Source organism: Alexandromys fortis, unplaced genomic scaffold (assembly GCF_014885135.2).
Source record: "Alexandromys fortis isolate MF-2015 unplaced genomic scaffold, M_Fortis_MF-2015_v1.1 scaffold_71, whole genome shotgun sequence".
Classification (NCBI taxonomy): domain Eukaryota; kingdom Metazoa; phylum Chordata; class Mammalia; order Rodentia; family Cricetidae; genus Alexandromys; species Alexandromys fortis.
In genome coordinates this window covers 5,394,972-5,420,124 of record NW_026067954.1, presented here as the reverse complement: position 1 = coordinate 5,420,124, position 25,153 = coordinate 5,394,972, and the positions used below count along the sequence as shown (strand labels likewise).

Genomic DNA, 25,153 nt, shown 5'->3' with positions numbered 1-25,153 from the left:
TACATACATCCTCCTTCGAGACAGTTTCTAAAGGACATAAGTCTCCCCACGTCACAGTGAGAAGTCCGAAGTTCTAAGGTGACATAGGAACAAAAGCCAGGATTCAAACTCAGGTTTGGTTGCCTTGGAAACACATATCCTTTTGTTTTGCCTGACTCAGGGCTGCATTCTGTGACCTGCACTTGAGGTGTGGCTCTACAGGACTGGAGCAGAGGCCAGGGAGGAAGGGAGAGTGCCGGCCGGCCGGAGAAAGTGGCTCTGTCCAGGAGACCTGAGACTAGCTCACTCCACTCACCCAGCCTGATAACAGCAGGAGACAGAGGCTGCCCGGGTGCTGGAGATCGCAGCTCCGGTCTGTACTACATGACGATCATGACAATTGAACTCATGAGTGAATTAAGCAAGCAGAATAGGCAGAAGTTGGCAGTAGCGGACAGCGCTAGAGTTGCCCACAGTCCAGACGTCACACAAGTTATTAATAAATAAAGTCTTGGTTTCCTCACTTGCAAAATAGGAATAAAGACACCTAATAGGGCTTTGCTTAGTTCCCTGTTGTTTTGTTGGGTCTTCAGGGTTGTTTGGGCTGGTTTTTATTTTTTTTGGGGGGGGGTGATTTTTGAAGTACTAGGACCTAATGCCTGGGGGGGGGGTGGAAGGCAAGCCAAGCTCTCTACCAGTGAGCTAACACCCAGCATTCCATATGTAATTTGAGGTGATCAAATGGCTTATGCCTGCAGGTGTTCAACAATGCTGGCAACCAGAGGAAACACTCAAGCCCTTTTAGGTCATTCTTATCATTTTTTATCACTATCATTTATCATCATTATTATGGGAAATTGCGGTTCGTTTATTGTGGTTCGTTATTCATCTTAACGAACGCCAGAAAAGAAAAAAATAATAGAACGATTCCTTTCCTTCCCAAAGCTGGCCTCACACCAGCTGCAGGGGGACTAGGAGGGCTCATTGCTTCTTGTTTTACCAGGAAAAAAAGTGTAAAGAGAGATTTGCCTGAATCTCAAAGTTCTCATAGTGAACTTGAGCCCACCGGCTCCCCCCTGGGATCAGCCCCAGGCACTGGAGGGCCCCCCTGCAGAGCCCCCCCCCCCTGCAGAGAAGAAGCCCAGTGGTCTGGCAGGCGTCCAGCGGGTGGAGCCCGAGAGTCCTGGGCTGCCTGGCGGAGGGCCGATAAGGCGACTCTGCACATCAGTGAGCCTGCAGAGGAGACCCTCTTGGAGCAGGAAGGGTTTTCTTTTCTTTTTTGTTTTTTTTTTTTTCCTAATTCTTTGTTCACATGGTGCCCACGACTTTACTGTATTTCTGCCGTAGTGGAACAAGCCACAAAACTGAGGTCCGAAGAAGAATGGGGACGAATGGGACTTTTCGTTCAGTGTTAGGTCAGTTCTGCTCTGGACCTCCGTCTGCTAACATTTTAAAGGCTGTGCATCCCGGGTTTATCACCCCAAAGAAGAACAACCAGGGAAGCATTTGTGGGTTTGTTTTTTTTTTTTTCCTGCACAGGCAACAGATAGCAATAACTTGTGTTCCCCTTGTCCCTGCTCCCTCTCCCACCGCCCTTGAGCCTTGTCCTCATACCAGAGCAGAAGTATCCACTCCAACATACTCCTATTGCAAGAGAAGCCATTTGCTGTATAAATGGCACTGTGTGGATCCTTTCTGGTTACACATCTTTCCAAAAACCATTTCAAGGTGGGGGTAGGAAATGGCATAGAAGAGAAAAGATGAGTTTGAGTTTGATAATCACCAAGTAAAGACCTCGGGATGCCGTGGAGACATCACACAGCCATTAGCACCATGTCAAAAGAAGAGAAAGCAAGGGAGAGACTTGAGGCACTGAGGCCAGTCATGCCCCCACCCCCCACTCCACCCCCGTGTTGTTCTGGCATTGATGAAGTGGGAGGAGAAAGCCAGTTAGTTCAGAGACCTGAAGAGCAGACTGTGGGTATAAAAGGGTGAGGTGCCTCTCCTGCACCACCTCTCCCCTCTGAGAGAGCCTGGCCACGCTTTATCAGGCCTTGCCTTCTGCCACCGGGAAGCCAGCTACAGGGTAAGTACCCCCCTCATTTGTTAATTCCAGTTATTCTTGTTGGAGCTTGTCTTTGTCCCCTTAATCTTGTCCCTTTTCCTTTTTAAAGACAGAACACGAGTTTGAGCATAGATGTGTCTAACTCCAGAGACTATACTTTGTATTATTAATTATATTAGATATTTTAATGATACAAGTTAATGAACTTCACTGCAGCATCTATATACATGCACAGACTGTATCTAGATCATGTTTGCTTTCCTTTCTGCCCTCTCTGGCCCTCTCTTGCCCTCTTGCCTTCCCATGCCAACTCTGCTCTCCTTTAAATGGTGAACTGTGTCTCTAATTGTTGGAACTGAATAGTTGGAGTTCTGGTAGACTAGACGGCTACTCACCAAAGCCACAGTCCTCTTCCCAGAAGCTTAAAAAGCAATGCCGCTGCTATGATTCCTGGGGAGAGTGGGAGCTGCTGGGCTGAAGTGGATGAGCCTTCCCACGGGGCACTCACTCTGTATACTAAACAGCCTGGCCTAATTGACAGAATGAGAAGTTTCATCAGGCTGCACGCTTGAAAAACATGAAGCAAAACTGGCGGCAGCATTTTTATGACTCACAAGAAGATGTGGGGTACTGGGAACAGCCCTTCCCACTATGGGCTTGGGGCTCCTGTGCGTGTGCTGTCCTGCAGAAGGGAGTGTGCTTGTGTGCCCATGGGGCACTCCGATCAGTCACAAGCTAGCCAGAGATTTGGTGGCTTCCTGCAGAGCCCCGTGCCTGCACAGTTAGTTCAAGGCTCTGAGGAGCGGTGTCTGCTGTGGAGGGAAGTATTTTAATCAGGAGGCAGAAATACTTGACAGGGGTTCTTTGTTTCTGATTACAGCTCTGAGGAGAACTGAGCAGTTCCTGCCATTGTGATCAAAAATGACCTAAAATAAAGATTAGACAAAGTAGCAAATAAATGTCCGCACAGAAAGTCTTTTTTTTTTTTTTTTTTTATCATGACAGAACACAAAAACATTTCAAGAAACCCAGATCTAACACTTGGTATTATTTGAAGCAATACTCAAAGTATGGAAAATTGAGGGCTTTCAGGCCTCTCCAATTGAACCCATTACTAATCCATGCCTCCGAACAATGGGTTCACTGTGGGTGAGAGAGTAGGGAAGACAGTAGGCCTTCGCGTTTGTCTCGGGACAAATACTGAGCACTGCCTCGTCCACTGGTGATTTGGCCTCTCGAACACGCTTTCCATCTCCCGGCAGCAGGTTCACCATGCACAGCTTCCAGAATATTCCTGAAGGCTCGTTGATAGCCTTGTCAGTGGTGCAGGAGAGAGGCTGGCTTTGAGGAACCACTGGTATTGCTTTGAACAGAGAGTAGCGGACCCCAGAGAGGGCACAGAGCCCCTTCTTTGTCTTTGTTTGACCCAGTGGTCCAGAGTTACTTCACGGTGACTGAATTCAGAGTGCTGTGGCCTGACACCCACTTCAGATCCTACCGTGCAGGAGCTGCTACTGCCATTGGTGACTTACACTAGCTTGCCTGGCCCCAAACTGGAAGACAGAAGCACAGGACTTAATGCCTGCATAAGCTGATTCTGCCTGCCCTGGACTGGGTAGACTTGAGAAGTACCACTGAGCCTTGTTTTCTATAAACTGTGATATCTCAAATATGCACATATTTGTCCAGTTCTGTCCATAAGATAATATTGATGCTGGCCTTGTGGAGATAGTTCTGTGGGCTGTGTGGGCTGAGGAAGGCAGATAGAGAACAAAGGAAGCAGTAGGCACTCATTCTAGGGAATCGTGACCCTTCCCCTCCTGTTTTCCTTTTCCCTGCTTTCTATCATTTCGGTTTTTATTCTTTCTTTCTTGTCCCCCACTCCTTAGCATGGTATAAGATTCTTGCCTTTGGGACTTCTCGGTGTTGTTTCGTACCAACCAAAATTGCTCATATTACAAATGCCAGGAATACTAGTACTAGCCAGATAGTTTACCATAAGGTCTCTCTCTCTCTCTCTCTCTCTCTCTCTCTCTCTCTCTCTCTCTCTCTCTCTCTCTCTCTCTCTCTCTCTCTCTCTCTCTCTCTCTCTCTCTCTCTCTCTTTCTCACACACACACACACACACACACACTTTTTTTCCCCATAAGATAGGTCAGAAACATTTTTCCACAGCTGCGGATTCTTCAGGTCGCTTTGGTAAAGTTTCTATGTTTCAGACCAAGTCAGTAGAAGAATCTGAAAACAAAGTGAATGATAGAGGCAGAGACAAATATCACACACAGAACATTCTAGAACTTCTGGGAGAAGAACTGTCTTGAATGCAATGAACACAGTCAGTATCCTCTTTCCTCCCTCCCATTGGAAGCTCCTCGATGAGTGGGGACCTCTGCTCTAGGGCACCAGGGCAGGGAATATTTTCCCTTAGCAGAAACTCCCACGGGCCTGTCTGTCTCCCCTGATCTAGCTTTTCCTGTGCTCCCCAGAGCCAGGACATATCCTGCTGATTGACATCTCTTTGCCCTTTGTCATATATGGAACAAAGGAAGGATGAGTGAACAGTCTTTGATTGGTGGTACTGATGACGTCCATCACGGTCTTCTTTGGATAGACCCCTTTGGAAATAAAGCCCGTGAGGCAGCATCAGGAGGCTTCAGACGGCTAAGCTTGGCTCTGGCACACGGGTGGAAAGAACAGGTAGGCTCCCTTCCAGTAGTTTGGTCCTTGGGGAACCTTAGAGCCTGTTTCCAGCTTGGTGTCTCTTCTGAGCCCAGGCTGGGCATGGGTAGTCAGCAAGGTCTGCTGGGCATGGTCTGTGGCCTCGCTACCCCGACAGGTAGAGGCTCTAACCCTGAGCCAGGGCATTTAAAGGGCCTTGGAAAACCCAGGAAAGCACAGCCTAGAGCTTATGATTCTCCTGCTTGTGTTAGCTTAAGATCCCCTCACTGCCCTCTCCTCTCCACAGAAATGCAATGTGTGAGCATCAGCTAGAATGTTTCTCTCCTGGGCACAGTATCCAGTTCCCAAAAGAGACACAGACTTTGTAGGACGATAACATTCTAGAGTGAACAAGATTTAAACTACTGATTTCTCCTAACAGGCCCTCATGCTGGCAATCTGGAACAGGTGTCAGGGATCTCAGGAGCTACAGGAAGATCAGCCGTTTAGAATAACTGGCTCCAGGGCCTCTGGGATGTAGCCACTCTGTGCAGTCAGGATGGGTCTTTCTCTGTGGTGTGGGGCAGTGGGGAACAAAGTTACAGCCCTCCAGTGCATCCCAACAATTAAGGCATAGCTCTAGGTTGGGCTGTGGATTTGAACGAAAATAGGTTAGTCTTAACTTGGGGTGGTTCTTCAGGAGACACAGGCCATTCAGGTTCCCAGTCATGTCTGGCCAGTTACACTATCAGGTTTCGAATCTCCGGGGTGATGTGGTATCCGAAACTCTCTTAAATAAACACAGGTTGGACATTTTGAGAGCATGCACTTGTGTTTTCTGGAATTGATTTCTGTGGTGGATGGAAATGGCCAATTTCAGGCCTTGACATGTTCGATTACAGCAACTCAGGACAATTGTCCTTCGAGCTTCTTCGTGTCATGGCCAACACTGAAGCCTGGTGCCTCCTATAACCGGGTGTGACTTTGAAAATGGGTTGCTGTCGCTAAGGGTCTAACCCCACAATATTTTCAGTTATGAGGTTTGAGAGGCAGAGGTCTAAAATAAGTGATAGCCTCTGCTTAGACTATGAAATAGAAGACCCCTTTTTATAAATGCTGGGTTACTTAAATGGGTTTGTAAATTTTAGGCATAGAGCAGAGTTATGTGAGTATAGTTTAGGTTCCATAGCTCCAGCACTTTTCAGTGTGAAAAAGGAAGTGTGGAATACGAAGATTCTCTGAGAGACTCGCAAATGTTGGTGTCAGGTTGAGCATTGCCAAGGCACAATGACCTTGGTCTGGAATGCGTTGTAGAAATGGCTCCAACTTTGTGTGACGATCAATGGTGCACCATTGTTTAAGAAACAGGAAGACAGCCAGGCGTGGTGGAATATACCTGTCATCTCAGCACTTGGGTGGCAGAAGCAGGAGGATCATAGCGAGTCCAAGGCCAGAGTGAGCCAGAGTGAGAAGTAAAATTGTTACGCAGTAATAAATCAGTAATGAAACATTGATTCTGTACTGGGACTAATGTAAGTCAAAACTAGAGTCCACATTTGTAAAAAAGACATCATTTTATTGGCTATCGAATGCTAGCTGGTGAATGTGGCAAATAGAAGGGACCAGAATGAGTTGGAGAAACTTTGTCCATGCCCTGCTGTAAGGAGAGGTGGGCTTGCGTACCGGTGCAGCTCTGGGCACTCCCTTGGTCTTGTCTTTTGTGGCTGTGGTTTCCACATAGTCTCCACTGAAGGCTTGTAAGGTTGACGATGGGGCTGCCTACTTCGTACTTTCCTGTCTGTGCTGTGCTTTCTTCATACAACCGGGGTGACCTGGCTGTTGTCCTTCTCCCAGTGTCTACCTCTAGGAGTGTATCGTTGGTAGTCCTCGCATCTGTGGTTGGCACCATGAATTCTTCATGTGTGTCTGCAGGGTACCAACCCCAAGGATGTTGGTTCTCTCTTATTATATCCTCACCATGAGAATGAGGTAACCCTGTAGTCAACACACATCATGCCTCTAGTGTTTGGGTTCTGACAAGACACTCTGACTGTGATAAAACCCTGTGCCTTCTTATAGCATGCAATCGTTCCATCACCATCTTTGATTTTTGACAGCCTTGTCCATTTCCACCTCTCGAAGTTTCTAGACCAGCGGTTCTCAACCTTCCTAATGCTGCAACCCTTTAATACAGTTCCTCGTGTTCTGGCAACCCCCAACCATAGAGTTGTTTTTGTTGTTACTTTATAACTGTAATTTTGCTACTGCTATGAATCATAATGTAAACATCTGTGTCTTCTGATAGTCCTGGGCAACCTGTGACAGGGTCACGCACCCCCCAAGGGGCCTCCACCTACAGGCTGAGAACTACAGTTCTGCACCTTTGTGCTGTATCTTTCTTCCTTTTATGCATTTATATGACGAAGTCCAAATTACAGACCCTCGGAGGGAACTGCCTAACATAAGAACACATTCAACCAATCCTATTCTTGGAGACTGGGGCAGGGGATTCTTAGGTTGTATCAACACACACATACTGTTTTATTTTTTTTTTCCTTTTTCAAAGAATTCTTAAATAAAATCAGTAGTTTGGATGCTTCATATGTTGGTGTTTTTTCTGGGACCCAGTTTTCATGTAACCCAGTCTGTGCTTGAACCATTATGTGGCTGAGGTTGGCTTTAAACTCCCGATCCTCCTGCCTCCGGCTCTCAAGTGCTGGGATTACAGGTGTGTGCCACCACTCAGACTTCTAAGTACTATTTTGTAAAAAACAAAAATGCAAATTTTAAAGTTACTTATTTGGGGCTGGAGAGATAGCTCAGAGGGTAAGAGCACTGGCTGCTCGTCCAGATGTCCTGAGTGCAATTCCCAGCACCCACATGGTGGCTCACAACCATCTGCAATGTAATGAGACCTGGTGCCTTCCTTGCCAGCAGAACATTGTATGTTTAATAAATAAATCTTTATTTTTAAAAGTTACTTATTTTAGCTCTTTCTATATTATTTAACTTATTGTGTTGACTTTATCTGTTTTTCTTTTTTTTTTTTTCAACACTGCTAAGTCCCCTGAGTGCAGGAAATAAGGGCTCAACAAACACTTGTTAAGCTAGAACCCAAGCCTTCTGAGGGTACAGACAAGAACCTTCTCATGGTAGCATTAAAGACATCAAGGACAAAGGTTGATGTTTGATTTGGACAATGAGTTCCTCAATGGTCCTCCAGGTCCCCCTGGAGGCAAGTTCTCGGGCCCTCAGCACTGCCTCGGTCTAGGCGAATGCCTCCAAACTCATCGTCCAAACAACTACACAGCCTAAGTTAGCCAACCCAGGGTTCTTGTTCAGGATGTTTACAAGCTCTGTCCTTCCTTCCTTCAAGGACCCAGAGGAAGAGATGGCCTTGGAAGACAGTCCCACCATGGTTAAAGTAGACCGGGGTGAACACCAGGTTTCATCATGTCGGGGGAGACGCTGCGGCTTCAGAGTGCTTGGCTATGTCACTGGTGATATGAAAGAATTTGCCAGCTGGCTTAAAGGTATCTACACATTCGTTCGGTGAGAGATGAGAGAAGCAGCTTCGAGGAAACCCTCTGCTTGTGCTTCTGCCCATGTCTTAGCTCTGCTCTCAAGCCGTCACTTCAAACAGTTTCCTGTTCTAACTTGCTACCCTTTTCACACCTCTGTGTGTGTGTGTGTGTGTGTGTGTGTGTGTGTGTGTGTGTGTGTGTGGTGTGAATAGTGGGGAGTCTGCATCCTACAATCACCCTACAATTTTCCCTACTGATAATTCATTGCCTTGGCTTAGTCTGTACCTCTGAGCACGGCAAATGGGAGCCTTAGCTGCTTTCTGAAGCTTGAGTTCCAGCAGGGGCAGGATGGACAGACTATAAACAAGCCAAGGGGTCAGAGGGAGGCTTCAAAAAATACCTGAATGTTTCAGCGCCTGCAGGTTCTGGTGGCTTTGTTTCTTCTTTACCTCTGCTCATCTTGTCTCTCCAGACAAGCCCGTGGCGCTCCAGTTCGTGGACTGGATTCTCCGTGGCATATCCCAGGTGGTGTTCGTCAGCAATCCTATCAGTGGAATCCTGATTCTGGTGGGACTCCTGGTCCAGAACCCCTGGTGGGCTCTTTGTGGCTGTGTAGGAACTGTGGTCTCCACTCTGACAGCCCTCTTGCTGAGCCAAGACAGGTAGGCAAGCCTGCATACGCTAGCTCCCTTGTCTTTCTGAGCCACTAGGCTGGGCAGCTACCAAGGGCAGTCATAATAAAGCCACACCCTTCCAGGTGAAAACACACACACACCTTTATCCCATAGAACTCTCTGCCTTTCGTCAGAGGCCAGAGGATCACAGATAGTCTTCTATCCTTCTCGTCTGAATAAGGGACCAGTCTGAGTCTTACTGGCTGTGTCTGGTAGCCAGGACTCATCTAACGCCAGGGAAGAGCCTGCTGAAGTCTCCTTTAGTGATACAATTATTTATTACAACTTGGAGCAAAATGCTTCTGAGTTCCTGAAAAGAAGAGGCTTTAGCAACCCCCTTTATACCTTGGGTCCCTCACTAGTGTAACATAGTTATCTCCTTCCGTGGACAACGCAAGCCATTTCAGTTCCAGGGCTTACCCAGAGCTCTATCCCAGGAGTGAGGAGCTCTATCCCTCACTGTTTTTGCTGCAATGAAGCACGATTCTGGGTTAGTCGTGCAGTTCAGCGGCAGAGCACTGGCCAAGCATGCTTACTTGTGGCTTCTTGTTCCTGGTTGTGCCATAGAGTCCATTACAGCCAGAGTGGAGGCTGACATATAACACTTTGAAAGTGATGTTAAGGCCAGGCGGGGATGGCTCGCACCTTTAATCCCAGCACTTGAAGTACTCAGAAGAGGCAGGTGGATCTTGTGAGTTTGAGGCCAGCCTGGTCTACAAGAGCTAGTTCCAGGACAGGTTCCAAAGCTACAGAGAAACCCTGTCTTACAAAACCAAAAGAACAAAAGAAAGAGATGTTAAATAGTAAACACAGAGCAGGCATATTCATCAGGGTTCTCTAGAGCAACTGAGGAGACAGACTGAATATTTTTACCATCCCAGAGAGGTCTCAACAAGAGGAGCTAAGTGTGCACATAATTAAATAGGTGCTTGGGCAAGTAAAAAAATCATCATTTTTATCTGCAATAACCTGGAGATGTACACTTAGAGTCTGCAAAATAGAATCCCAAGAAGACAAAAATGTCCACTAATTTGACATTGAATGTTTCTATGAAAGGACTTGCCTTCCAGGAATCATGTGTCTCTCACTGAGAAATCAGAATTAAGACTGCTTGAAAGCCCTGTTCAAGTCAAGGTCCCCAGTGATTTAAAATAAATAAAACTTTCCTCGGGAAAGGCTGAGCCAAGAGGAGATTGCCCTACCCAGGCCCCTCTCCTCCACCAGATGCCATCCTTCCTGTGCTTTGTGGCATACCCTGGAGGGTCTTGTCCCAGGTACACATTTCAGAGTTTTATCTATGTAGATTTCCTTATACAATTTAGTTGTGTTTGCATGATTCATGAAAGGCTTTGGAACACATACCCAGGTAGGACTGTGTTTTCTAAAGTGGATGTGATCTCTAGAAGTTACGCTTGTGTCTACGTCTGACCTGACTACGTCCACTCAGGCAGTGTCTGTGCTGTCCCCATGCCTGCAGGTCAGCGATAGCAGCCGGGCTCCACGGCTACAACGCCACCCTCGTGGGGATCCTCATGGCTGTCTTCTCAGACAAGGGCGACTATTTCTGGTGGCTGCTATTCCCTATATTTGTAATGTCTATGACTTGGTAAGTTGTGCTTGGTCTTCAGAATGCCTGTGGCGGGTAGAAGGAATGAAGGGTTGGTGGTTAAGGAGCACATGTTTGTAAGGTGACAATTACCCTGTGAGTCAATGGTAGCTGTACACCACCGTCAATGTGCCATTGACCTTTACACCTTAAATAGTGAAATAGGGCCGCCAAGTTGGCTTATCAGAAAAAGACACTTGTAGCCAAGGATAACAACCTGAGGTTAATCCCAGGAACCCATATGGTCGGAGGGAGCTGACTTCCCAGTGTTCCTCTGACCTCCACACAAGCCTCTCCACGCATGCCCACACATGCACACCCACCCACACAAACACAGGTTGAATGTAAAATAAAAGGAAAGTAGTTAAGTGGTGCCAGCTACTGAGGCACACACCTATAATGTGTGAAGTATGAAGTCTCAGGGTAACCAATAACAGCTCAAGGACAGACAGTCTGAACACTCCTACAGAACTTTTTAGTCCCCAGCCTCAGTGCCCCAAACCCTAGTCATTTCTTTTCTCCAAAATAGAAACCTATAGAGAAGACAGACAGAGCGCTATCTTCCAAATTCAGGACAGTGGCGACCCTGGGGTGGAGGACGGACCCCAGGATCACGGGGCACTAACTATGCAGAGAAGATTTCTCTTTATTACAAGCTCCAAACTTGTTTTTAAAAACTTGATTATAACTTACTTTGAGCCACCTTTGGGGTACTTTTTTTTTCTAAAATGTCAGCCAAGAGTTTATTTTGTGGTGTGTGTTAGATAAGTTGTTGTCTCTGCGATGGGACTGATCCCAAGTCACTGCCCCCCCAGCCCCTATGCCCTGTGGAAGGTTTGTCAGGGTACTATTTCAAAGCTTGTTAGAACTGCAGCAGGCCGCCTCGCGGAGAGGCTGGGGCTCATCCTGACTGCTCACACCGATTCTCATCCCTCTGTGACCTTCCTTTAGCCCCCTCTTCTCAAGTGCACTGAGCTCCGTGTTCAGCAAATGGGACCTCCCTGTCTTCACGCTCCCTTTCAACATGGCGCTGTCGATGTACCTTTTGGCCACGGGACATTACAATGCATTCTTTCCGAGCAAACTCTTCACACCTGTCACCTCCGTGCCCAATATCACATGGACTGAGCTGAATGCCCTTGAGGTAAAATAGCAACTTTTTTTTCCCCCTAAAAATCTAGAACAACAGTTCCCAAGTTCATTGGAGATCAGACACTGTGGAGAGCTTAGCCCTTGTCTGAGTGGCTGAGACAAGGCAGGTGATCGCTCACTGGAGTTAGAGCATTCGTGAGCAGCTTCCCCTAGTCAGAACTGTTAGACTTTTTGGGCTCTGCCAGAACCTGGCTGTTCTGCCTTCTTACAGAATACGAAGGGCTCTCAAGGTAGAGTGGGGCCCGGGAATCTGTATCAACAAGCTCCTCCAAACAGTGCTGGTGGACACAACTTGAGATCCGCTGAGGTGGATATGGTTCACCTCCTTACAGATAGATGCAGAAAGAGCCCTGTTTTTAAAAAAGTTGTTTCTTGCAAATTGAAATCCTGGCTCTTCCCATACTTGTTTCTATAAGAAGTCTGCAGAAGGTTTCACGTGTATGTGTGTGCATGTGTGAGTGCATGTGAGCATATGTGTGTGTGTGTGTGCACGTGCGTGTATACAGATTGCAATAGAGCATCATACATGCCAGGCACTCTGCCAATTTGCTGCATCTTAGACCCTTTCTTAATGTTTCTTAATTTCTGAAACTAAGGAGATACTTGAAGTCAAAGAAAACAAGAGGCCTTGCTGGTTTGGGTTTTAGTTCAATGTGCACACTCGCTCTCCAGCAGTCAGATCAGATGTGCCCTTCACCATCCTCTCTGCTGAGAGAGGAGAACACAGGAGGTGTTTACATAGCGTTTGCTTTATCTTTGACCCAGTAAGCAAATGGCAGCACTTGGAACTAGCCCCAAATGTAAAGAAAGCACATACTGGTTAAAAGTAGCACTGGTTAAAAGTACCACTGCCAAACTGCCTCACTCTCTCCGACTACCTTGTCTGAGAAGGCAGTCATTAGCCCCATTTGAAGTTAGATGTAGATGCATTCACAACGCTGTTTCTCAACTTCATCTGTCGCAATTCAGATTCTCAGTAACTGTGTGGCTAGTGCCCGCTGCCCTGGAGAGCTCAGATAGGGACTATCAACAGGAAGGTTCTGAAGGTCAGTTGACCTCCCCCGATTCTGAGCTTCTTTATGTGATAGCTCACTCAACCTCCCACCCAAGAGATACGTGGATACCAAGTTCAGAGATAAAAAGTCTATCTAGTCTCTACCTGTGTAAAGTTCCCAGGTCTAGAAGAGATGGGAGGTGGCTATCTATAGATAAGACTGGGTACAGAAAGCATTTAGAGACCACCTTAAGGTAGACCGAGTCTCAGTGTGGTCCAGTGCACTGAACAAGGGCCAAGCCAGTGTTTGGAAGCCCAAGCTGGGGCTTCCCCTGCCAGTGAGTCATTGCTTCTAGGTTCTTACCAAAGGACCCCTGAGAAGGTAGAGAGGCCATTATCTTTCAGGAAATGTTTTGCTCAAAGGGAGAAGCCATGTGTGGTTATATTTTCCTGGCCCAACCAAAGGTTTTATTATATGGAACATCATTTGTTTGAGCCAAATCCTTTGCCTTCCTGAGAACTGTCACTCTGTAAACATTTCAGGTAGATTCAGGCTTCTGCCGGAAAACAGAATTGGAAGGTGTGTGCTTTCGTGTCTTGAGATCTGATAGACAGGTGTTAGTGACGAAAATAAGCCAGAGGTATTTTTATTAAATGGTACACGTTCCATTCGGGATCAGCCGGGCAAGTGTGGTCCCGACTCATCAAGCTGGCTATAATTACTTCCACATTATGGAGGAGCTAATCTTATTCCCTTCACTGGCCTTTTAATCTGGGCAGCCAACTCAATTGTAAGAGTATTTCTACAGACTCTGGAACAGCACTGATTCGCTGCCAGCACTGATGGACAACTGAATCATGACCTGTGTCCCTGCCACACTAGGGAAGGTACAGCAGGTTGTCAGAGCCAGGGGTCATGAGACCACACTGCAAGCCTCACGATAGTGGGAAGTTAGCCAGCACAAGAGGCTTGAGAGATCCGTGCTGCTCGGCAGACACCCGAGCAGGACCAGTGTACCTCTCTAGAGGCAGCTAAAGAACAGATGAGATAAGAGGGTTTTTTTTCTGTATTAATAAAATATTGTCACTGATCTTGAAGGATAAAACATGCTAATTGTAAAAATTGCAACCTGTAAGGTTGTTGTGTATTAAGTGTGCTGTGGTCGTCTTGTCTGTTGTTTGAGTGGCTGCAATTCTGTCCTTTCTTCTATTGCAGTTGCTGAAGTCCCTTCCAGTGGGAGTTGGTCAGATATACGGCTGCGATAACCCATGGACAGGGGGCATTTTCCTCTGTGCCATCCTCCTTTCCTCCCCACTCATGTGCCTGCATGCTGCTATTGGATCACTGCTGGGTGTCATCGCAGGTGAGTATAAGACTTGCACCCTAACATTGGCATCTTATCCATCCTGTGCATGTCACAGGCGTCTTTTATACTGCAGAGCTTTCCCGAGGTCTCTGGGCGAGGAGAGTCCTTAGGATATTTCCCACAACCCCACAACTCACTGCATAGAATCCTGCTCTTTGTCCCAAGCTCTGACCACTCTTGTTTTTCCCTACAGGACTCAGTCTTGCAGCTCCGTTTGAAGACATCTATGCTGGGCTCTGGGGTTTCAACAGTTCTCTGGCCTGCATTGCAATTGGAGGCATGTTCATGGCTCTCACCTGGCAGACCCACCTCCTGGCTCTCGCCTGTGGTGAGTATTCGACATATGGTGTGGGTGCCCATATGCAGGGGGTGCCCGTGAGGGCTCGATCAAAACCATGGGCAAGCAGTAAACAATGACACAAAAATATATTTAAAGAATCATATGAGAAATTCAGACCGGGATTGGTGTTTGGGTTTCCTGTGGGTGGGGGCAAGTGATGCTCCTCCTCTGGGAGAATTAAAGTCATCTTTACCTGTCAAACTGGTTACTGTGAAGGAAGAGCCTGGGAAATCCTAGTAGCCATTCTAGTCGATATAGAATATCAAATGCACACACACACACACACACACACACATAGATATATATTGATATAGAAGTTAGTGTGTGCTTGTTGTTAGGCCCCCAAAACCTAAAAAGAAATACTTTGTTCTACTAAAGTTATGTTGTTTGATGAACCAGGTAGAATTTCATGCGATCCTTTGAGGGCTGGTTTAATCAACTGTTTTCAGAACTGAGCCTGTGCCAGAATCACCAGGAATATTGGTGAATACACAGACTGTTGACCTTGGGTCAGGGAAGTGCTGGAGGATATTAAGTCCGGGAGGAATAAATCCAAACCTAGACGCTGTGTCCACCAGTCTTCCCCAGAGCTGCTCTGCTACCCTGGGCTGATTCCTGGCTGTAGCTTTCAGACTGTGTGTCAGCTCCTTAAAGTAAGGTGGGCCTCAAGAACTCTAGACTTGGGAAGCTGGTGGGCCCCGCTCCCCAAGCTGCTGATGAGGGACAGACATTCACCCATAGCCTGTGTCGTCTCTAGTCCCACACAAGTAAAAACATGAAAGATATTTCTAGGGTGGAAAGAGTGACACCCTAGGAGACGAAAAGTTAGAGGGGTCGTGGGTTGTAGAGGAATTCTTTCTAACCTGATGTAACAGAGGTCTAAAGCCATTTTAACTCCACACAGCTCGACCTCAGCCATCTAACTGGTTGTCATGGTAGACCCCGTGATAGGCAGGATCTGGAGTGCAGCGGGGAGAAAGGTGGAGGATTTGTAGACACTGCTCAGTTTGGGTTTATGCTGTGGCACAGCTAGCAGATCTCAGATTTAGATGTCATTTTGTTGCTTTGTAGCGACTTGGTTGAGCTCTGTCAATATTTGCTACTCTGTTCTTCATCTGCTCTCAAGTTCGAAGCAAAGCAGGCCAAGTGCTAGGGGACCGAGTCTTAGCTTAACTGGGAGAGAGTCTCTCGTCCTCCGGCCCCAGCTTTGCTCCGAGATTGCTTTCACACCTTTATCGGGAGTGCATTCTTTACGGTTCTGTGTGTGCAGTAGCGGCAAGCGCATTAATGTGTTTAGATATTCATACTGTAGCCCGGGTGGATACTGGGAAGACCTTGGATTAGAAACTTTGGGTCCCCTGTAATTCCTGAGCAGAGAGCACTGGACTAGAAAGAGGAACCTGGTGATTTTGCAGGGAGGGGAGTTCTGAGGGAGGCTCTCAAGGTTTGGACCAGAACAAGAAGAAATCTGGAGTACAGGATCTGGGGTGGGGCAATTATTGTCAGAGTTTTCAGGGAGTACTGCCTGGAGACGGTGACTTTTCTGTGAGCCCTAGCCCGGGAGTGGAGGCCACTTGGTAGGGAAGATAGCGCTGGTTGGCATGGAGACAGCCTGAGTCAAGCAGAAAGCATTCTGACCACATGAAAAGTGGATTTGGTTCTGACAGGCTAGCAAAAAGGATAGAGCCTAAGACTTTTGCAAATGTTTCCCCCAAAGGAAAATCTTTTCATTATTTATTTTATTGTACTATTATTGTAACAGTTTCATTGTTAAGTCAGTACAAAGAGGTATAAAGTAGAAAGGAAGGCTGCTCCATCCTTCTCCCTCGGGCATCTATGTAAGCTCTTTCTGTGCAGTTCCTTATGATGACTATGGTCTACTAACCCAATCCTGAATAATCTTCCCACTCACAATCTTTAACTTAACCAAGGTTGCAAATTCCTTTTCATAATCACAGATTCTGGGCATCAGGATGTGGACCCCACTAGGGAGCAATTTTCTGTCTGCCGTACTTCTTTGCCTTTGATATAATTTTGGAAGGTGAGGAGGTGAGGTAGGAGTTACACAATAAGACCCTGACAATAATAATAATAATTAATAATAATAAAATTTTAAAAAGAAAAACCCAAAACAAAGACCAACCCTGGCCTTGTTACCAGACTACCTGGAACTTAATTACAGCAGAGTTCGTAACACTGTTGAGCCCAGGTTTCCCCATTTAAAAAGAGGGATTGTGGTGCCCCCACTGAATTTGTCTAGGATTAAGTAGTGTGTGCATACATCATATGAAACCTAAGTATCCTGCACTTGTTTGTTCTATTTAAAGGTATAGAAAACTTTTTTTCTGGTGGTTTTGCATAAGTTATTAACTTATTAAGAATTAACCTTGTTTACTATTCCTTATCAAAGTCTTAACTTTATCCATACTTTTATCTTATCTCCAGATATGAACAATACCTTGGCCTGCATCAGCCCCCACTGGGAGGCCTGCCCCCAACAGCCACTGAAACCACGCTGATATTATATAGAATTTTCACTTTAGATCCATATAAACAAGCATTTTCATACTTCCTTGTTTAGTAACCATGGCCTTTGGGTGTGTATCCACCCTGCCCTGCAGCAGCTCAAACTGCCCTGTCGGTGTCTCCTCCAGAGCTGGTTTTGTTGAGGGGAGAACACCCTCCTTTCTCCCTGGCTTACATTTTAGGGCAGCCGTCTGAAAACAGCACCAGATTTGAGGATTTTGTTTTCTCTCCTAACAAACCTTTTGAAAGTTGTCCTCAAAGATGATCCTGTTGTCTTTCTACACCTCAAATTGCCATATAGACTTCTGAAAAAACCCTAATTCTTGTTAAAGGTAATTTTATTTTGTTCTCTGGACATTTGGAATCTTATCTTTGCATATTTTCCTTGACCACATGAGAAGTGGATTTGGTTCTGGCAGGCGAGGGAAAAGGATGGAGCTATCTAGATGAGAGAGTTCCCCATCCCCTCTGTGATTAGACACTCAAATCCTTTCAGTGTGGTGTGAGCTCTCCTGTCTTTCTTTAATTCTAGGATTGTGTCTGCTTTTAGTTTCTCAAATAGGCTCTCCAAACATTCCTTTCCTAGGGGGTTAGTTCCATGTGAGCTTTCCCATTGCTATGAACTTTTTTTATTTTCTCCTCATCGTCCCTTCACAAGAACCTCCAGCTTCGTCAGCCCACTGAACCATTTTTGGCTCTATCCATTATGCTTCATCCTGTCATCTAGTGCCTTCTTTGCTTCAGGCTTTGACTAAGTGTTTGCTCCATTGTGTCTGTCTTTCCTAGCATTTGGTCTCTTTAGATGTCTGTCCCCTTTCTTTGTTCTAAGAATTTGTTTCCCAAGAGATCCCAGCTGTTTGAGTGACAGCTCTCAATGGGGATTGAAAGCCAGGCCCTTTCTCTTAGTACAGATGAACAGTCAGGAGATCATGGCTCTACCTCTCAAGATGTCAGACTTCTGTTGGTTGGGGTCATACAGATGCTTTAGGTATGATGAGATTGTCATGCAGGGGCTAGTTACATGGCTTCTATGACAAGACTGTCATGCAGGGGGTTTTACATGGCTTCTAGTTTGGAGCCATTTAAGATATTGCTCAAGTGAATGCTTTTGGTATAAATATCCAAATGTGCATTATATTAATATTTCTGCAATCAAAATTGATAGTTCAAAGGGAATGGCAATTGCAATATCCACAAATGTGGAGCTCATCCCCAGAGAGCCATCTCAGTTCCTTCTGAGGCTGACAGTGTGAGAGTATCCACCCCATCCCCGCTGCACCCCAGCAGACTTCCTAACACCCACACATAAACACTCGGGACAGATCTCTAACCCCTCTTGCAAGGCAAGCCTTTGTGTAAAATGCCACAGCAAGTTTCAGCTTGCCCACGTTGCCCTATCACTGCCCACCTTATCTGCCAAGGTAAATAAACAGCAGACACTGGTTACAGAACTGTTCTTTTCTGCCTCCCACAAGTCTCTGCCAGGGAGAACTTAGGAACCTGCAATGGTACCTGACAGGGCTGCTTTCCTTACCTGGAAATCAGGAGCCGGGTAGTCAAGGAATAGCCTTGTTTTGAGGTCCTTTATAGACGTTTTAAGCCTATTTTGTACCTTATCAATAGTTGGGTTAGGGTTACTATAGGAGCTTTCACCCATGACAGTGCATTGAGAGGGGGCCTTGCCCATGAAATCCAGGCTCTCACTGAGCTTTATGGGTCTTTTCTAATGCGATCACAGATGTACAGTGTGCAGAAGCTTCCCTGGTGTCAGCCAGTCCCAGCTCTGCACTGCATGCAAGTCTTCATGACAGGCAGCCTGCCATTCATTAGTCTGACTTTCTCTATAGGGAAAACAGCAACATGGACTTAGAGATTATTCCAAAGCATATAGCAATCCAAAACTCAAGAGTGTCAGAAGCGTGTCATAGAAGTGTTGGGCTCAGAGGAAGAGATGATGCTAAAGAAAGAAGGCCAGAATGCAGCTTGTGCTGGGAAGAGTACCCAGGAATAGATGCTGAATGAGTGAGTTAGATCTCGAAAATGAGTGAAATTGATGAAAGCAAAGAGGGGAATCCCTCCCACCCAAGTCATGAGCATCCTTCTTCTCAGAGTGGTACCCTAGTACCCTGCCAAGAGGGAAGAGTTCACAGTTACTCTGGGTAGATATAAAATTTCATTTGAGATTTCATTGTCTGCCTCCCTAAAGCAGACCTTTAAGTTCTGAATGATAAAACAAAATAATTCTGAGTTTATTCATTATACAGAAAATACGAGGAAGACCGGGAATCCAAAAGTAGAACTGTGTCTAAATTAGGTCTCATTAGCGTGAGAAACTAAGACAAGAGAGGATTCATTGCACTATTTAAGCAACATGGTGCTGGGGATAAATTATCAATAAAAGGACAAGGAAATGATGATCAGACAGACCTCTCATCGTCTCTGCCATGCTCCCAAGATAGCTCATGTGATTGATAGGTATTCATTGATTCATTGATTGATTGGTGGCTGTCTAACAGTGGCCTAAATGACTATGTGAACAACATAGGAAAGTCATTCTTCAGTTTGGAGAAGGCTGAGGACATTCCAGACCACTTGCCTCTTCCTCAGCCAAGACAGAGAAATTGATGGTTGAGCCCTTTGTTCCTGTTGCTTTACATGTAAAAGCTACACATGTGATCAGAACATGCCATTTACATTGGTTTGTTTCTCTTTTCTTTCTCAAAGTAAATAAAAATATCAGATCTAATGAATTAAGTTATATGCCCACCATCAGCCCATGAGAAGGTATTACGTGAGGAGAGTCTCAGGAGTCTGTCCTGCTTCTGCCATGCTCCAAGCTGTTGCCTTCTTATTTTTAGACTCCATAATTCTTGTGGCTATAAAACTCAAACCATTAATATGGGGATCCTAGGTGCAGCGAGACCGTAGAGAACCTAGGCTGTTTCATCTAAATTCGGTTCTGTGTGTAGAAAACAACAGGGCAGTTTGTTTCCCAGAGAAAACCTTTCCCTAAGGTATTGCCACCACAGCGAGAAGAGCAGACCACACTGCAAGACTACTTTCATCGAGCACTTAGCCTGTGCCGAATGTGTGCTTTTTCTTCATGCTCGCCCAGCCCTGGGAAGAGCTGGTCCTGTTGCTTCTGCTGCACAGCCAAGGAGACCATGAGTTCTGCAGGGATGGGCCAGGATCTGAACCCATAGCTTCTGAGTCTAAATTCACATCTATAACTGGGGACCGGGGTGCTGGGCTGGCTAGCAGAACCCCGGAGTGCACATAAACAGTCTAGGATGCTGGTGAAAGCTACATCTACCAAACAGTGTTCTTTCCTCTTCCCGTAGCCCTGTTTACCGCCTACGTTGGAGCCTGTATGACACACCTGATGGCTGTGGTGAGTTCTTTGATCCCATTTTGTCCTCTGCATGACTTGAAGTGCACTGATGCCCACCTAAGCAGTATCTGGCGACAGGGGCCATGAGCACGGTTGTCATCCATTGCTCTGGTGGGTGCTGGCTCTCAGCCACTCCCTCCCTCCAACATCACAGCAAACTCTAGCCCAAACTACAATCACCAGGCTTACCACAAATGTCAGATTGCTTGGTTTAAAGGATAACTTTAACAGTAGCCTTATCAATAACTCAATACCACATTATCACGTTCATAGTCTAACTCTGGTGTTGAGAAGTTGACTTTAGAATATAGTTTACTTATTAAGAAATCTGAAAAGATAAATGGATAACTGACTAGAGAAACAGGTGTTATTTTAAATCCATCATATATATGATGGAATATATATATGTAGGCATCATCACTCTGTGGATCAGAACTGGATGGATGGGTTAGCTAGGGAGAGCAGGGAAACTTCAGATCCTGAGGCCCCATCCCTTGGTTTGAGGATAAAGTGTAGGAATTGGTACCCTATTCCCCATCACACTTATGAGGTCCATACAAAAGACGATAGCTAATCAATGTAGAATACTCAGAAATGTGTGAGTTGACGTAGCAGCATTGAAGCATGGCACCTCCCCCTCCCCAGATATTAAAAGTCTGTTTAGGAGAGAAAATAAAAAGGAATAAGAACAAGGAGAGTTCAGTGCTGGAGCAAAGTCAAGGTCAGAAAGGCCACTATCTGATTAGGTTGACTAATCAGAGAAGCCCTTGTGGATGTGATGAGTGGTCAGGAGATTCACTGTTTGCTGGCATCCTGTGTGCCCAGTGTCATCCTGGCACGCCATGCTGAAGAAGTACGGATAAACGAGAAAACCGGACAGATATACAGAAGGGACAAAACTGACCACCGCAGAAAGACAAGTGAAAACATTCCAATGAATGCTAGCTCTAGATTCCCCGACATCTTAGACATGACTAGGATTTCACAAGGGGGCACAGCAGATTCCAGAGCAATGACCCCCACTAATTTGTACCCTGGGTTGAAAGTTCAGGGGGTTCATTGTGTGAACTCACTTTAAATGGAATCTCAAAAGAACATGTGGCCTGTCTTTGTCCCCAGGTCCATTTGCCCGCTGGAACTTGGGCCTTCTGTTTGGCCACGCTACCGTTTCTCTTGCTGACCACGAAAAACCCTGACATCTACAAGCTACCTCTCAGCAAAGTCACCTACTCTGAAGAGAACCGTATCTTCTACCTACAAAACAAGAAAAGGGTGGCTGAAAGCCCTCTGTAAAAGGAACCCCACACGATAGCTGTGGTCACGAGTCATTTCCAAGTGCAGCTCCAGAAGGCTTCCAGATTCTCAGAAACTGCTTTCCACCACGGGAGCGACTTTCAGACTATCAGCGACCAACCCATTCTTTTGCTTGCCTTGTGTTTTTCTTTTTGACTGTATATTGTCAAGCACATGAGCGCCTTGCCCAGGTGATGTTCTCTGGAATGGAATTTAAACCCATCTGTGTGCTGGGGGGTGGGGTAGCATGAAGATTGTAATGTATTTATAAAGTCGACATGTTCCAAGAGAAAGAAGAAATGGAAGCAGAATAATTATTATTTAAAGCTACCTTTGATGTCAGTATTAAGCGTTAAGTTCTGTAGCTATCTAAGCCCTACAGAACTCACAGGCATGGAAACAAAGCCAACCCAAAGAGTCCTCAGATCAACAGTTTGCTTTCAGAGTCAGGCCAAACTACTCACAGCAGCCGTGACCAACATTGCAGTGAGGTAGCTTGCCGGCAGGGCAGTGGCTTCTGCACTATAGTAAGTGTGACATTCTTAATGAGATTGATTAGGCTTTTTTCAAGCTGCCAGAGCTGTGAGGAGGACTTTGTTGGTCAAAATAGTTTTGAATTGCTGCTCTTGGCATTTCAAAACTTCAGGGAGAGTTTATTTATTCTTCTTATGAAAAAAATATAATTTTTTCACTGATATGTTTGTAGCCAGCCAGTTCCTAGAAATTAACTAAAATATGTATGTATGGAATACTTAGCATAGTTGCTTTTACTTTAATTATTATATTAGCTTTTAGTTTGGGGGGTGGTGTTTGACATAAGGTCTTGCTATGTAGCTCAGGCTAGCCTAGAAGTCAGCATCCCTCTGTTTCCATTCCCTGAGCACTGGGACTATGTGTTAGCTTTTTAAGTGTTTCAGATATATGGCAACGTCATTAACCTCAGGAGCCTCTTATAGTCACATTTTTAATGAATCTGAGGACATCTAGGCACTGGCTGTTAAGTCACACATAGACTTCAAGAGTTCTTTAATTTCTTTATATATATATAAAAAAAAGACATCCTTTTCTGCACACTATGCTCTGTTTGGGAAACTAGTGGTATTGGAACCACCTGAAAGAAATACAGGGAGGGGCATTCTCCAGGTTTTCTCTTTAATTTTTTTAATTTAAAAGTTGTAGCTTCTGTAAAAATTCTGTGGCCAATCATGTCAAAGAGGAGAGCAGAAAGCTCCTCTTATGCTCTGCCCAATGAAATTTATTGTTTGAAGCTTGGGAAAGTGAAAACTTAAATCCTAAAGAATTTTTTTCCTGTTGAGTATGTTGTTCATGCCTGAAATCCTAGCACTCAGGCAGCTGAGGCAGAAGGACCACAAGTTTAAGGGCAGTGTGGGCTACACTGAATGGCCCTATCTCAAAAAACAAACAACAACAACAACAACAAATAAACACTTTCCCCCCTCCCCCTTCAAGAGTCAGTGTTATCCGGGCAGCGGTGGGGCGTGCTTTTAACTAGAGGCAGCTGAATCTGTGAGTTTGAGGCCAGCCTGGTCTACACGGAGAAACCCTGTCTGGAAAAACAAAAGCAAAAGCATAGTAAGTGCTGAGAAGACAATACAGATTGCCGAAGGGCTGAAGTCAGGCAGTAGGAAAGTCTGGGCAAACGCCTTAGGGAGCCAGTCCCCCTCTGTCTCCTCAGGATAACAAACCCTGAGAACTGGGACTGTTTTTTTACATCCTATGACCAAAGCCCTTTGAAGCCACGGATCTGCAACTGTCACTGGTTCCTGAGACCTCCTATGGAAAATCTGAATTTCCAGAGTTTGAACCGAAATTTTCCTGTTTGGAATTTGTGAAGTAGGGGCTGAGAACAGCAAGAAGAGAAGGGTAAGCAAAGAGCCCCCCAGAAGTGAAGAAGCTGCAACCTAGCAGAGCGCTCCTCTCCCCAATGCCCCTGAGCCCACCTCAGAAACAGAGCTCTAACTCACCTAATCCCACTCTGCCTCAAACCTTCAAATGGGAACAAGCGTAAAGCCTGCTATATTATTTTATTTATATAATATTAATGTCTTTAAGGTATTTTTGTTACTAAGTATTATCCTAAAGTTAAATGAAAACTCTTAGGGCTCCCTTTGTACCTTTTTTGCTACTGTCTGTGTAACAGATTCCTGTGTAAACATATGAATAAATTATATTCATGGCTCAGTTCACTCTCATGTGTCTTTATAGTTAGTAATGTTGTTATATAGATATGAGCATTCATATACATAATTGTGTGTCCCTTATATTTCTGAGCCAGAGTTATAACTGGCTAGACAAGAGAAAGAAAATATTCTAAAGAGAGACATGTGTGGCCTCCCTTTGGCGAGCAGACTATGGGCTCCAAAGGGTTAAAATTTCCCCTCCCCAGTATGAAGAAAGGGAAAAGACAAAGCCTGGTGCCAGGCAGAAGAAGAACTTGCCCCCCTAGGAAGAAATCTCCCAGTTCTAGTAACTTATTGAACCACATTGTGGGACAGGCTGAAGCCCAGGCAACAATGGGTAGCGCCACACCTTGCCCCAGATTGCTGAGTTGTATGTACTTTCTACCTTCTGGTTAAACCTAAACCTCATGCCAATGACCCGAGGTGGACTTGGAGGCTGTTGGACCTCTTTCTTCCTCTTCCCTGTGTGTGACCACTTTCAACAGATCTCCTTGCATTGCCTTCCCATCTTACTGGTCTCTTTGGTGAGCATACTGGGGGTAAGCGGGAATGCTTAGCTTGATGAGACCACCAGAGCCTGAGTCTTGACCCAAAAACTCAAATAACGAAATCAGATGGGTAGTTGTTCAAACTCTGCTCAATTCCAGATTGGCCAGTTTGTTCCATCTTCTCAACTACTCCTTGTTCCCCGACCTCGGGTATGAGAACGATTGACTGTTAGGCATGTTGGGGTATCCTCCTCACTAGCCCTGTGAGGGCAATATCCTGGAAGCCATAGATCCAGGGTACCCATCAGCATCAAGCCTAGAGTCAGGGCTCTGAGAAAGCCACTCCTCAGAGTAGGGAGAAGTTCCCATCAGCCTTGCCTCTGTTCCCGAAAGAACTTCTCTCCCTCTTCCCGTTTCCATGGTTATCATATCTGAGAAACATGTTGAGAATGGAAGGCACCTCAACAAGACTCAAGGATGACTTTGAAAGAATCCCAAACAGAAAGCTACTGGAGGCACCGTAGGATGACCCCCATCAAAATGCCCTCCGCCGCAACAAAACCTCTGTCTCCTTGTATCGCAATTTTCTACATTGTCATACAATGTCCCTTTCATCTGAGAGAGAAAAGATGAGACACTATAAAACTTTACAAGCTACGGGTAACAATTTACCTGTTACCCACTTCTATGGCTTAAGTGTCTCATCCAAACTGCGTGTGTTAGGAAGTTAATCCCCAGCTCAACAGGGTGGAGAGATGGAGCCTTTAAGAGATTAGTCATGAAGAGTCTGCCTTCACCAATGAATCCACGTCCTGGAGTGGATGAGTTTCCGCACGAGTGGATTCTTAACAAAAGGATGAGGTTTGTGCCCTCCCCCCTCCCAAATGCTCTCAACA

The 25,153-nt window shown here is 45.7% G+C and overlaps 1 protein-coding gene across 2 annotated transcripts; it reads left to right on the top strand.

Moving 5' to 3' along the window:
• Positions 1–1,982: 1,982 nt before the first annotated feature.
• Slc14a1 (solute carrier family 14 member 1 (Kidd blood group)) lies at positions 1,983–23,770 on the top strand. 2 transcript variants are annotated; one of them, XM_050151683.1, is made up of 10 exons: positions 2,028–2,065; positions 4,589–4,740; positions 8,078–8,234; positions 8,698–8,887; positions 10,377–10,505; positions 11,457–11,649; positions 13,868–14,015; positions 14,212–14,346; positions 20,226–20,275; positions 21,395–23,770. In XM_050151683.1, exons 2-10 carry the CDS (start codon positions 4,594–4,596, stop codon positions 21,566–21,568), a joined length of 1,323 nt encoding a protein of 440 aa, XP_050007640.1. In that variant the 5' UTR covers positions 2,028–2,065; positions 4,589–4,593; the 3' UTR covers positions 21,569–23,770. The 2 variants fall into 2 exon arrangements, with proteins under 2 accessions (XP_050007641.1, XP_050007640.1); XM_050151684.1 differs by lacking the exon at positions 4,589–4,740 and having other exon boundaries at positions 1,983–2,065.
• Positions 23,771–25,153: the final 1,383 nt, after the last annotated feature.